The sequence below is a fragment of the Macaca fascicularis genome, chromosome 14, assembly GCF_037993035.2.
Source record: "Macaca fascicularis isolate 582-1 chromosome 14, T2T-MFA8v1.1".
NCBI lineage: Eukaryota > Metazoa > Chordata > Mammalia > Primates > Cercopithecidae > Macaca > Macaca fascicularis.
The window spans coordinates 76,645,628-76,658,160 of NC_088388.1; the positions used below are offsets into that span (position 1 = coordinate 76,645,628).

The window sequence follows — 12,533 nt, forward strand, 5'->3', positions numbered from 1 at the left end:
GGATACACGGTATAAAACTTTCTATAATCTTTCTTCCAGGTTTTAGGTGAACATTATTCTTCAAAGGACTATCTGTTTTTGAAAGCCTGAGACATACGCAGTTTTCAAGGAAGGTAGATTTTTCACTGATAACTGGCTCTAGAGAATTCTCTTAAAAAAAGATATTCACATACTAGACTGGAAAAACTAACTAACTTTTTGTTATATATTTCATATATGATTAGGGTATAAGTCAGATTTCTTCCTGGGTATCGCTGCCCAGGCAGACAACACATTAAGTTACTTCCTATTACAGCCCTTATGCCTTTGCCTATGTCAGCTATCCCAATGGTCTCTAAACATTTTTGATCAAGCATCCTTACTATTAAAAAAATTTGTAACACATCCTGAAAAGTTATATGTATGTATTATATCCACTTTCTTATGTATTTACATAATACACTAACATATATATATGCACTTATATAATATATGTAATACTAAAGTATTACATACATTTCAGCAGCATCCCCCTAACCTAGAGGTCAGTATGGATACTAAAGTATTACATGCATTATAGGAATGCACAAAAAGGTATTTCAAAAATTGGGATTAATAAAAGTTATGAGTATAATTTCTATAACTTTGACTAGCAAGGAATCACCCTAATTACCCCCTTGGGACCACAAGCTGGTCTAGAGACAGATGAACCTGCATGATTATACACCCTGAAATCTGAGTTTACTATGACATTTGGTTTTCTAAGACAGGTATCTTTTTGATCTTGAAGACTTCTGTGTAGGCACCAACAGCAATCAACATCTAAGAGCAAAATAACACGTACTCTATAGTCTTATCTATCTCCAAAATAATAATATGTATACTGACATTATATTTTAAGGTTCATCATAACATCTTGAGGTCTTTTGAATAAAGAAGCCTACTTACAAAACACTATAAATTTTAGAAGTAGCAAAAACTTCATTAATGTTTTCACAAAGAATATTTTTCCCCTCTATTATGCTGGCCATTTTGCTACTAATTAGGGCCAATGACAGGAAGTAGGCAGGAAAAGAAAGGAAAACTCAAACTTGTAAAAAAGCCTACTTTGAGATGACCCATTGAAATCAAGTTGGTTTGGTTATGTGAGGGTTGTATTAAGTACAAAATGACATGCTCCCAGTCATCCAGAAAACAGTATCAAATTGCTAATTTAGTAAATCAGTAGAAAATTATCCACAGTTTACAGTATATAGTAATGATTGTGAAGGTTGAAAACAATGAATAAAACTAATTTGAACCAACTGCTTGCCCATGTTATTACTGTCCCTACAAGAAGAGATAATTAAACCTAGATATACGTATGCATTAAAAAAAAAACAGCACTTTAAAGAATAGATTGTCACCAAAAAATAGACTCCTCTTCTGCTAATAATAAAAATGTCTACTTTTTATTTTCCAATTTAACCAGGAGTCAAAAATTAAATTTTAAATTGAAATAACTGTAACAAATAATAAATTTATTACCTTTAAGAGTGCTAGTTTGCATTCAACACTCATTTCAAGATAGCCCTTCTTCTCCATCTCCCATGCCCAGGTACTGTTAAACTCTTGGCATATCTGTCAGATAAAGTTAACATCTTAATACATGAAAGCAATTTTTGTTTTATTTATATTGGTAGGCTTGTACACCTATGCTATCTGTTCTTGTTAATACATGTTTATAAAGGTAAGAGGTTACACCAAACAGTCCAATCCAACTGCACCCTAAAATGCATACTACTTAAAATGATAAAAAGTATTTACTATTGTTTGATAACCGAATTTAGGGTAAGAAGGGATCTCTGTAGCTCTCTTCTCTGCTATCAAGAACTTTATACATACTTTCTAGACACATTTCCCACATGAGAGTAATTATTTGATTCCATCTCTCCAAATGGCTGGAAGTTCCTTTAGGGCGATGACAAAAATTTATTCATTTTTATGCCTAGGACAGAATTAGTTCAAAAAACATGCCAAATTGTATATATACTTTTAACCACGCCTCTCTCGAACTCATTATTCTACTATATAGGAGTAAAGCTAAAATTCCATTCTTGGCATATGAAAACTTATGTAACTTGGCTTTAAGATAAATGTCTAGGCTTCTCTTTCTACACAAGCATTTCAGGCAAACCAGAGCCACTGTAACAGACCAAAGAAGATCTGAATAACCACTGCACTTCAAAGCCAGTGCAAGAAACTTTTTCTCATTTTAGCAGCATCCCCCTAACCTAGAGGTCGGAGGAAGCCAGTAAGGGAAATTAACACACAGTGAAATGCAAATGGGTTCTATGAAATGCAAACAGGTTCTATGACCTCTGTGAGTTAGTTTTTTCAGCAATAAAACCAGAACAGTAATAATATTATCTTAAAGGCCATTAAGTAGGCATAAAATGATACAAAATGCCAGCAATTTCACATATTTCTTGCAATTCAAGGAGCAAAGAGCATAATGAGGGCCAAAGGAGAAGAACCAACACAAGGCAAGAGATTAACCTGGAGTATAGGGAATGAGGTAGACAGGAGAAAAACAAGCTGGCTCTCTCAGGTGGGTTACCCTTTTCCTAGCCTGCACTAGTGTCATCTCTTTTCATTGATTTGTGTAATAAAATAATAGATTAGTAGTAATATAGAAAAAGAATACAAAACAACCAGTATGGCCAGGAACAATATAATAGAGGATCATTTTTTTTGAGATAGGTCTCACTCTGTCACCCAGGGTAGATTACAGTGGCACAATCACATATCACTGCAACCTTGACCTCTCTAGGCTCAGGTGATCCTCCTACCTCAGCCTTCCAAGGAGCTGGGGTTACAGCCATGTGCCACCACGCCTGGCTGATTTTTGTGTTTTTTGTAGAGACAGGGTTTCTCCATGTTGCCCAGATGGACAATGGACAGTCTTAAAAGACTCACAGGAAGCATAAGTTTCCCATTCCCTAGAATATATTACTTCCTCTGGCTGACAGTGTTATGTTTTTAGAGAGGAAAAAAACAGATATACAGAAAAAGGGGAAAATATAAATATTACACGAGGAAGACCCTAAAGTGATTATACCAAAAGCTAAAATGTCAGAATCTGAATAGACACTTTACCACAATGAGAAAGATAATAATAAATGTTGGTGAGGACATGGAAAATCTGAATGCTCACAGGTTGTTAGTGAGAATGTAAAATGGTGCAGTTGCCTGGGAAAACAGCTTGGCAGTTTCTAAAATGTTAATATTTAGCTACCATATGACATAGCCATTATACTCCTATTTACACAAGAAAGAGGAAAACATACATCCACACAAAAACTTGTATACAAATGTTCCTAGCAGTATTATTCACAACTGCCAAAAGGTGGAAGCAACCCAAATGTCCACTAACAGGTGAATGGATAAACTGTGGTACATCACACAACGGAATTTTATGTAGCCATAAAAAGAAATGAGGTAGTGATATACTATAGCATGGATGAGGCTTGAAAACATCTTAAGTGAAAGAAACCAGACACAAAAGGACACATATTGCATGATTCCATGTATATGAAATGTCTAAAATAGTCAAATCCATATAGGTAAAAGTAGATTAGCAGTTCCCAGTGGATAGGGGAAGGAAGCAATGGGAAGTGACTGCTGATGGGTAGGCAATTTCTTTTCAGAGTAATAAAAGTGTTCTCAAATTAAGATAATTATGATTGTTGTACATTCCCTGTAAATACACTAATAAACACTAAATTGTTTGTTTTTAAAGGGTAAATTTTCTGGTATGTGAATATCTCAAATTTAAAAAAAAGAAAGAGAGACAATCAACAATGCAGAGTCCGGCTATGACCTGAATGAAGCATTTATTGAGTGCTTGGTTGAGTACCAGGCCCCTAGAAGAAGATAACATTGGCTGACTATCCCAGAGGCTAATGCCGAGTATGGGAAGCTCATCCTTAGTATCTGAGAGGTGAAAAATGACATAGCTCCAAAGTTTGGCCAACAAACCAGATACAGAAGCACAGCCAATGGCTCATGGTGTCACAAATTCCAAAAACAACAACTACCTTAGCATCTATGTGTAAAAGGGGAGGATAAAAAAAGAGAAATGGATATAAAGATGATAAAAATCCTTTGCCCCCACACTGCTTAACTTAAATTTACTGACCTTTATTTATAGCATTTAGGGTACAATACATTTGTTTTGCAGATTTCAAAGATAAATTTACTATTCATTTTGTATTTCTGAGACAGAGTCTCACTGTCGCCCAGACTGGAGTGCAGTGGTGCGATCTTGGCTCACTGCAACCTCCGCCTCCCAGGTTCAAGCGATTCTCCTGCCTCAGCCTCCCGAGCAGCTGGGACTACAGGCGCCTGCCACCATGCCCGGCTAATTTTTGTATTTTTTATAGAGACGGCGTTTCACCATATTGGCCAGGATGGTCTCGAACTCCTGACCTTGTGATCCACCTGGCTTGGCTTCCCAAAGTGCTGGGATTACAGGCGTGAGCCACACGCCTGGCCCATTTTGTATTTCTTTAAGGGCAATTTAGACATACTCCTGTGCCATTTGATGTTAAAAAAAAAAAATCCACTAATTAGCTATGCACAAAACAGCCATAACCTACTATTACCACAAAATGAACACTGCAAATAAAACTTGCAAATAAAAAGATTATTCAAAATGACATCTAAATAATTATTAGGCAAAACTATTTAATGTACACCCGGGACAAGCAAAGTTTTTCTCAGGGCCAAAACAAGAAATAATTTAGGCACTGTGGGCCATAGGGTCTCTCTTGAATCTATTCAAATCTACTATCATGGTGCAAAATCAGCCATAGAATATACATAAATGAATAGCATGGCTGTATTCCCGTAACACTTTGTTTACGGATAATGAAATTTGAATTTAATTTTTACATGTCACCAAATATTACTCTTCGAGTTTCTCTCCCAATCATCTAAATACGTAAAAACCATTCTTAGCTTTCTGAGACAGGTACCAGGCAGGATGTGGCTCATGAGCTATAATCTGCCCAGGGAGCCAGAAATTAGCTGTGTCTATCAGAGACTGTCTATAACGGTGAATTCTTGGGTCCTGGAAGCAACCAGATCCTAATTACATTGGTAATTCATATTAATTCCCCATGCTCCAACTTGATTCTGACCAAGAAGCCTTATAATTATAATTTGGTTTTACATGCAATTTCTCGAGGGAGAGAATGTTCTAATATCTAAAACATGAACAATTTGACATAACATTCATACCTATTATCACCATAAATCATTATTCTATAATACTTGTTCTGTTTGATTCTCTATAAATCTAGCTGACAGGTCAGGTCCTATTGCATTCTCCTGCATGGTGCTTGAGGGACAACCGTTCTCCTGATACAACACCAGAATCAATGTTTAGTGCCTTCAAGGGTGAAAGTCAAATATGTGGCCAGGGAGGCATCCTGGCCACCAGTCTACTGCCATTCCAATACCTCCTGCATCTTTTCCTCCTAACCTCTACATACAGGTAAACAAAGTGGAGGATGAAGATGGAAAATGTTGGGCAGGAGCTTTTTTAAAGGTTCCATATCAGCTCAATATATATAGGAAAGGTGACTTCACATGCCTACAGAGCAAATATATAGACTTTATCTCAGTGGGATCATTAACTGATTTATCTTGGATTTATATAAACAATCAAAGTACCAATAATTCTTTCAGATAACTCATAAGAAATTTAAAAAGAGATTCTAAGAGCCTAAGGTCTCATCCCTGGGGGGAGCTAGTTCCTGTCTGGAAAAACCCAAGGCTCTCAAAGGAATTTACTTCTGATTCCAGCCAACATCTGACTTAAGACAGGTCCCAGACCTTCCCTTCCCATTTATTAAACAAACAAATTTAAAATTGTAAATCCTTCTTCTGTCCCCTTGAGATGCATATGTATCTCCTAAGACTCAGAATATCTTTCTGAAGGACCTGAAGGCCATTCCTCTGAAATGTAACCAACAGACAGGGCCTTAGTCTACCAGTCTCTGTGAGAGGGTAGATGCCTAATTTCCATTAATGCTAGTTAGAAGACAAAAATGACATAATCATAGAAAGTCAACAACGCTCTTAGCTGCTTTTTAAATTTTTCACTTCCATAACTTGACTAAAGCTCCCCCATTCCTCCCACTCCTTTCCCTATTCCTTCTTTCTCCCTTATAAACACCCAGTCACCTCTGCACAAATTCGAACACAACACAGCTCCTTCCTGTACTGCGACAGTTACTAAGTAAAATCTGTCTTTATCAAGCTTTAACTAGTGTCAGGCTTTATATTTGACAAGGGGAATCCTTGGAGATCATTTAGATCCAAATCCTTATTTTACAATTGAGAAACATAAAGTTGATAGAGATTCACTTAACCAGTGATTCCACAAATATTACTATGTGCAGACTAAATGGCAGTAACTAGTCTAGGAGCTCAGATACTATGGTGAAAAAGACAACCCATTGAAACTGATACAGGAGATAGAAAGAAATTATTTAGGCAGACAGTGAGGGCAAGAGAGTCCTCAGCAGAACTTCCCTTCTAACAAAAAGCAGCCCGAGAAGTTATTTATTTTTCTAACAAAGAACAGCCTGAAAAATCGAGCTGCAAACATAAATATGGAAGCTGAAAGCTTGCACGGGGGAATGCTGGCAGCTGTGCCAATAGAAAAGGGCTACCTGGGGGCCAGGCATGTCCACCATGGAAACTCCATCTTCCCTTTCTCATTAGCACATGCACAGTAACAAAGAAATGGGGAACATGGCACAGCTCAGGCTGAAAACTCACCTACATAATAAAAGACTAAGGTGGGGGATGCCAGAGATTCGCTCCTATGCGAATGGCACACATGTTCTTAACTGTTTTTTCATGCCCTTTGTAGATCAGACACCACCTCCCCACCATTTCATCTGTAAAACCTGCTGCATGTCACGGTGGATTGGCAACCCATTTTCCTGGGACCCCTCTCTGTGGCTGAGAGCTATTCTCTCTTTTGCCTATTAAACTTCCACTCTTAACCTCACTCTCTGTGTATCTGAGTCCTTGATGTCACTGGCTGTGAAACAATAAACCTTGGATGTCACCCCAGATGAGGTCACAAACTGTCAGAGGCATCTGAACCAGAGCAGCTTCATGTTGAATAGGACCTGAGTAAAATAAGACTGAGACCTACTGGGCTGCATTCCCAGGAGGTTAAACCATTCTAAGTCACAGGATGAGACAGGAGGTCGGCACACGATAAAGGTCATAAAGACTTTGCTGATAAAACAGTAAAGAAGCCGCCCCAAACCCCCCAAAATCACAAGATGGCCATGAGAATGACCTATTTGTCCTCACTGCTACACTCCCCCTGGACCAAAACAGTCTACAAAAGAGATGGCAACACCAGAAAGTTACCCTATATGGTCCAAAAATGGGAGGCATGAATAATCCATCCCTTGTTTAGCATATAATCAAGAAATAACCATAAAAACGGCAAGCAACAGCCCTCAGGGTTGCTCTGCCTATGGAGCAGCCATTCTTTTATTCCTTTACTTTCTTAATAAACTTGCTTTCATTTTACCTTATGGATTTGCCTCGAATTCTTTCTTGTGTGAACTCCAAGAACACTCTCTCTTGGGGTCTGGATTGGGACCTCTTTCTGGTAACAAAATCGCCTTTGCAAAAATTATACTAGTGAGAACATTATGGCAATGGGGGAGGTCTGATCAGCCAACTCCCATCTTGCCTTTAATCTGCCCTTAATTATTCCTGGGCTTAAATTTGGGGAGACATTTTGTTTACAATTTAAATGACAAAGGCCCTTCCCTAAAACTCAACTGCCTTTGTAAAGCTAATGAGACACCACTAGGCTAGGAGGACAGAGGAGCCTGAACTAACTAAGCTGTGCAAACTTGTCCAACGCGTGGCCCATACCAGGATGGTTTTAAATGCGGCCCAATACAAATTTGTAAACTTTTTTAAAACATGAGAATTTTTGTGTTTTTTTAAAGCATATCAGCCATCATTCATGTTAGTGTATTTTACGTGTGCCCCAAGGTAACTCCTCTTCTTCCAATGTGGCCCAGAGAAGCCAAAAGACTGGACTCCCCCGGTACAGGTAAAGGACTGCCAGCCATTATTCAGAAGGTAAAAAGACATGCAACTTCTCCAATTATTCCTGCAGATAACATCACTATTGTACAACCTAAGATTGGCCTTTCGAGAGGTCTTTCCAGGTTTGTTGCATGTCTAATGACCAGTGGCTCCACCTGGACCTGCCAACCTGTGGCCCCACCCAGCAACGACCAAGTATGCAGGAAGACCATTTCTCTTGCACCTCCAACCAATAAGCAGTAAGCACCCATTGCCTAGCCACCCCGCCCCTTCCCCTAAACTGTGTTTGAAAAACCCTAGCCCCCAAATGCTAGGGGAGACTAATTTGAATAATAATTATGACTCTGGTCTTCCCTTTAGCTGGTTCTATCTTGGTAAAACTCTTCCACTATTGCAATTCCCCTGCTCTGCGTGGACAAAGGGCATTCGGTGGTTCTACCATCATGATGGAGGTTATATCCTATGAGGCAGTCAAACAGGAAAACTAGTAAGAAAATATCAAGCGCTAAAAATGATATGCTGAAAATAAAAAACAGTAATGTGATACAGAAAGTTTGAGTACTACTTTGGGCGCTTACTGAAGACCTCATTAAAAAGTTGACATTTGAGACTGGAGTAGGTGACTCATGCCTGTAATCCCAGCACTTTGGGAGGCCGAGGTAGGAGCATTGCTTGAACCCAGGAGTTTGAGACCAGCCTGGGTAATGTAGGGAGACTCTGTGTCTACCAAAACTTTTAAAAATTAGGGCTTGGTGTGTGGTGATTCACTCCTGTAATCCCAGCACACTGAGAAACCAAGGCAGGAGGATCGCTTGAGCCCAGGAGTTTGAGACCAACGTGGGCAACATGGCAAAACCCTGTCTCTACAAAAAATGAAAAAGAATTAGCCAGGCATGGTGGTGCATGCTTGTAGTCCCAGTTAAGGTTGTGGGGTTGGGGTGACGGGGCGGGGCTGAGGCAGAAGCCAGGCAGATGGTGGTTGCAATGAGCTGAGATCACACCACAGCATTCCAGTCTAGGCAACAGTGAGACTCTGTGCCAAACAACAACAACAACAACAACAAGAACAAAAACCCATAAAAACAAAAACTAAAAATAACAAAATCAGCAGGCATGGTGGCTCAGGTATGTAGTCCCAGCCTGGTATGGCAGCACACACCTATAATCCTAGCTACTAGGGAGGCTGAGGCGGGAGGATTGCTTGAGCCCAGGAAGTCAAGGTTGCAGTGACCCGAGATCTTGCCACTGCACTCCAGCCTGGGTGAGACAGTGAGACCCTGTCTCAAAAAAGAAAAAAGACCAGTGTAAATTAACTAGACTAAGGAGGCAAGTGGCAAAAGGCAGGGCAAAATAGATAACCAAAGGCCAAATTATGTAGGTCAGGGTAAGGAATTAAGATTCTATTTCAAATATGATGGGATACCACTAAAGGATTTTAAATAAGGGGAAAATAGTATGATCTGAATTATGCTTCATTTGAAATCATGGCTGCTGTGTAGAAAATGGATTGCAGAGGGGCAAGAAGGGGAAACTAAGAAACCAACCTGAAGGCCAATGGTGGCATGCATTATGAGGGTAGTGGGGATCAGAGAGAAGTAAGCTGTGATTTGGAGGTAGAATTATCAGGACAGCTGATGGAACAGATGTGGAGGGTAAGTGGAAAGAAAAATCAAGGGTAACCCCTGGATTTATCAAGGTTCCCTGGCTTGAACAAACAGGAAAAATGCTTTTAACTAAGGTATTAAAACTGGGAGAAGGAAGTTAACAAGAGATTTGTTTGTACATAAAGATGATGGTATGTATCAGACATCTAAAAAGTGTGTTGCTGAAAGTCATTCAGAGATCTTCTGACTAGGTCACACTGTCTTTACTCAAACCTTTCAAATCTGAATCAAGATTTTTTTTTTTTTTGAGACGGAGTCTTGCTCTATTGCCCAGGCTGGAGTGCCGTGGTGTGATCTCAGCTCACTGCAACCTCTGCCCCCCAGGTTCAAGCAATTCTTCTGCCTCAGCCTCCCAAGTAACTGGGACTACAGGTACGTGCCACCACACCCGGCTAATTTTTGTATTTTTAGTAGAGACGGGGTTTCACCATATTGGCCAGGCTGGTCTTGGACTCCTGACCTCGTGATCTGTCTGCCTTGGCCTCCCAAAGTGCTAGGATTACAGGTGTGAAGAAGAATTTAATAGCTGAGCTCTGGGAAGTGAAGAGCTGCATCTTACTCACATTCATATCCCTTGACTAAGTTTGAGACAGAGCAAGTACAAAACAAACCTGATGAGCATTCGAAAGACACACAAAGGTACTGTTTTTATCTTAATTTTAAAAAATTATCTTAACTAGCAATAATTTCTTTAGGTAACACAACACATCCTAAAGAAACTTTTCAGGCCAGGCGTGGTGGCTCACGCCTGTAATCCCAGCACTTTGGGAGTGCGAAGTGGGCAGATCACCTGAGGTTGGGGGTTTGAGAGCAGCCTGACCAACACAGAGAAATCCTGTCTCTGCTAAAAATACAAAATTAGCCGGGGGTGGTGGCACATGCCTGTAATCCCCAGCTACTAGGGAGGCTGAGGCAGGAGAGTCGCTTCAATCCAGGAGGCAGAGGTTGCAGTGAGCTGAGATCACACCACTGTACTCCAGCTTGGACAACAAGAGCAAAACTCTGTCTCAAAACAAAACAAAACAAAACAAAAAGAAACTTTTCAAATTTTACTAGAATAATAACATTTTTTGCATATTTACTATGTGCCAAATACTATTCTAAATACTTTAAAATATTAACTCAGTAAATTCTCATAACAACCTTTTCAATAATTCCACAAACATTCACTATGTGCAGACTATATGGCCGGAACTAGTCAAACGCTTGGATACCTTGGTGAAGAAGACAACTTGTCATCATGGAGGCACTAAAATGGGTAAACTAGTAAGAAAATATCAAGCAGTGAAAATGCTACACTGAAAAGAAAATAGTAACATGATAAAATTCTCTAACAACCCTTAGATTGAAAGTAATGTTAACCTCAGGAGGAAAGTAGGGCAAAGTGGATATGTACTTTACTCAAAGAATGAGAGAAACAGGAATTGCAATAATCATTCTGGAGGACTGAAGCATTTATGGAACAGTGCTATGAGACATACCCCGTTTTAAATACTGGAAGGGCAAAGATGGATTAAAAGTCTCTGCTCCAAGAATTTCAGAATCCAGAGAGGAAGAGACAATTCGTAAACAAACAATTATCAGGGGAGAAGTAGTCAGTGAGTTATCTACAAAGTGAGTAACTGACATAGGTATAAAGTACTATGAAAACAGAGAGGAAACACTAACTCAAGCCAAGAGATGAAGGGAGACCAAGGAAACTTTTCTTCAGGTGGTAACATCTGTGCTAGGACCAGAAGGATGATTGAGGTTTAAATGAATAAGGAGGTACAGCTCATTTCAGAAAGAAAAAAAATTTTTTTTTTTTTAAGGGGAGATGTGAATGATTATGGCATGTTCTGTCAAGGTGGAGTTGAACACAGTTCTTTATGCTAGAGCTCTAGCATAAAGGCTAGCATAGAGCCCTGGCATAAACGTTTTTGGGATTGGCAATGGACAGAGACAAGACCATGAAGGAAGACAGTGAGCAGGTCTATGAAAGTGGGTCATGCCTAGTAAATATGGAGACCCAACGAGGCTATGGAGGTACTAATAGGAAATAGTCCTGGGGCCAAGCGCGGTGGCTCACACCTGTAATCCCAGCACTTTGGGAGGCCAAGGCGGGTGGATCACGAGGTTAGGATATCGAGACCATCCTGGCCAACATGGTGAAACCCCATCTCTACTAAAAATACAAAAATTGGCTGGGCAAGGTGGCGCATGCCTGTAATCCCAGCTACTTGGGAGGCTGAGGCAGGAGAATCACTTGAACCCGGGAAGTGGAGGTTGCAGTGAGCCAAGACTGTGCCACTGTACCCCAACCTGGTGACAGAGCGAAACTCTGTCTCAGAAAAAAAAAAAATAGTCCTGTTGGCACTGCAGGACAAATAGGAACACAGATTCTGATGTCAAGAGAACAACTAAAGCCTGTTGTAATAATTCAAAGGAATGGTAATGAAGCTTGAGCTATACTGTGGCAGAGGATATTCAAGAGAAGTCAGATTTAGGCTGAGCGTGGTGACTCATGCTTGTAATCCCAGCACTCTGGGAGGCTGGGAGATCACTTGAGCTCAGGAGTTCAAGATCAGCCTGGGCAACATAGTGAGACACTGTCTCTAAAATAAAAAAAATTTAAAAATTAGCCAGGTGTGGTAGCGTGAGTCTGTAGTTCCAGCTACTGGGGAAGCTGAAGTAAGTGGAAGGATCACTGAGCCCAGGGGATCAAGGCTGCAGTGAGCTGTGATTGCGCCACTGCACTCGAGACTGGGCAAC

General features: G+C 40.0%; 1 protein-coding gene across 4 annotated transcripts in view; it reads right to left on the reverse strand.

The window, feature by feature from the left end:
• Positions 1 to 12,533, reverse strand: part of RSF1 (remodeling and spacing factor 1) — a 158,420-nt gene that overhangs the window by 86,760 nt on the left and 59,127 nt on the right. For all 4 annotated transcript variants that reach the window (XR_012423556.1, XM_005579173.5, XM_065528764.2 and 1 more), the window contains exon 3: positions 1,507 to 1,599. Coding sequence is in view for 3 of the 4 variants with exons in the window: in XM_005579173.5 (XP_005579230.3) it covers positions 1,507 to 1,599 (93 nt within the window). In the remaining variant the exon portion in view is untranslated. The remainder of the gene's footprint in view (positions 1 to 1,506; positions 1,600 to 12,533) is intronic.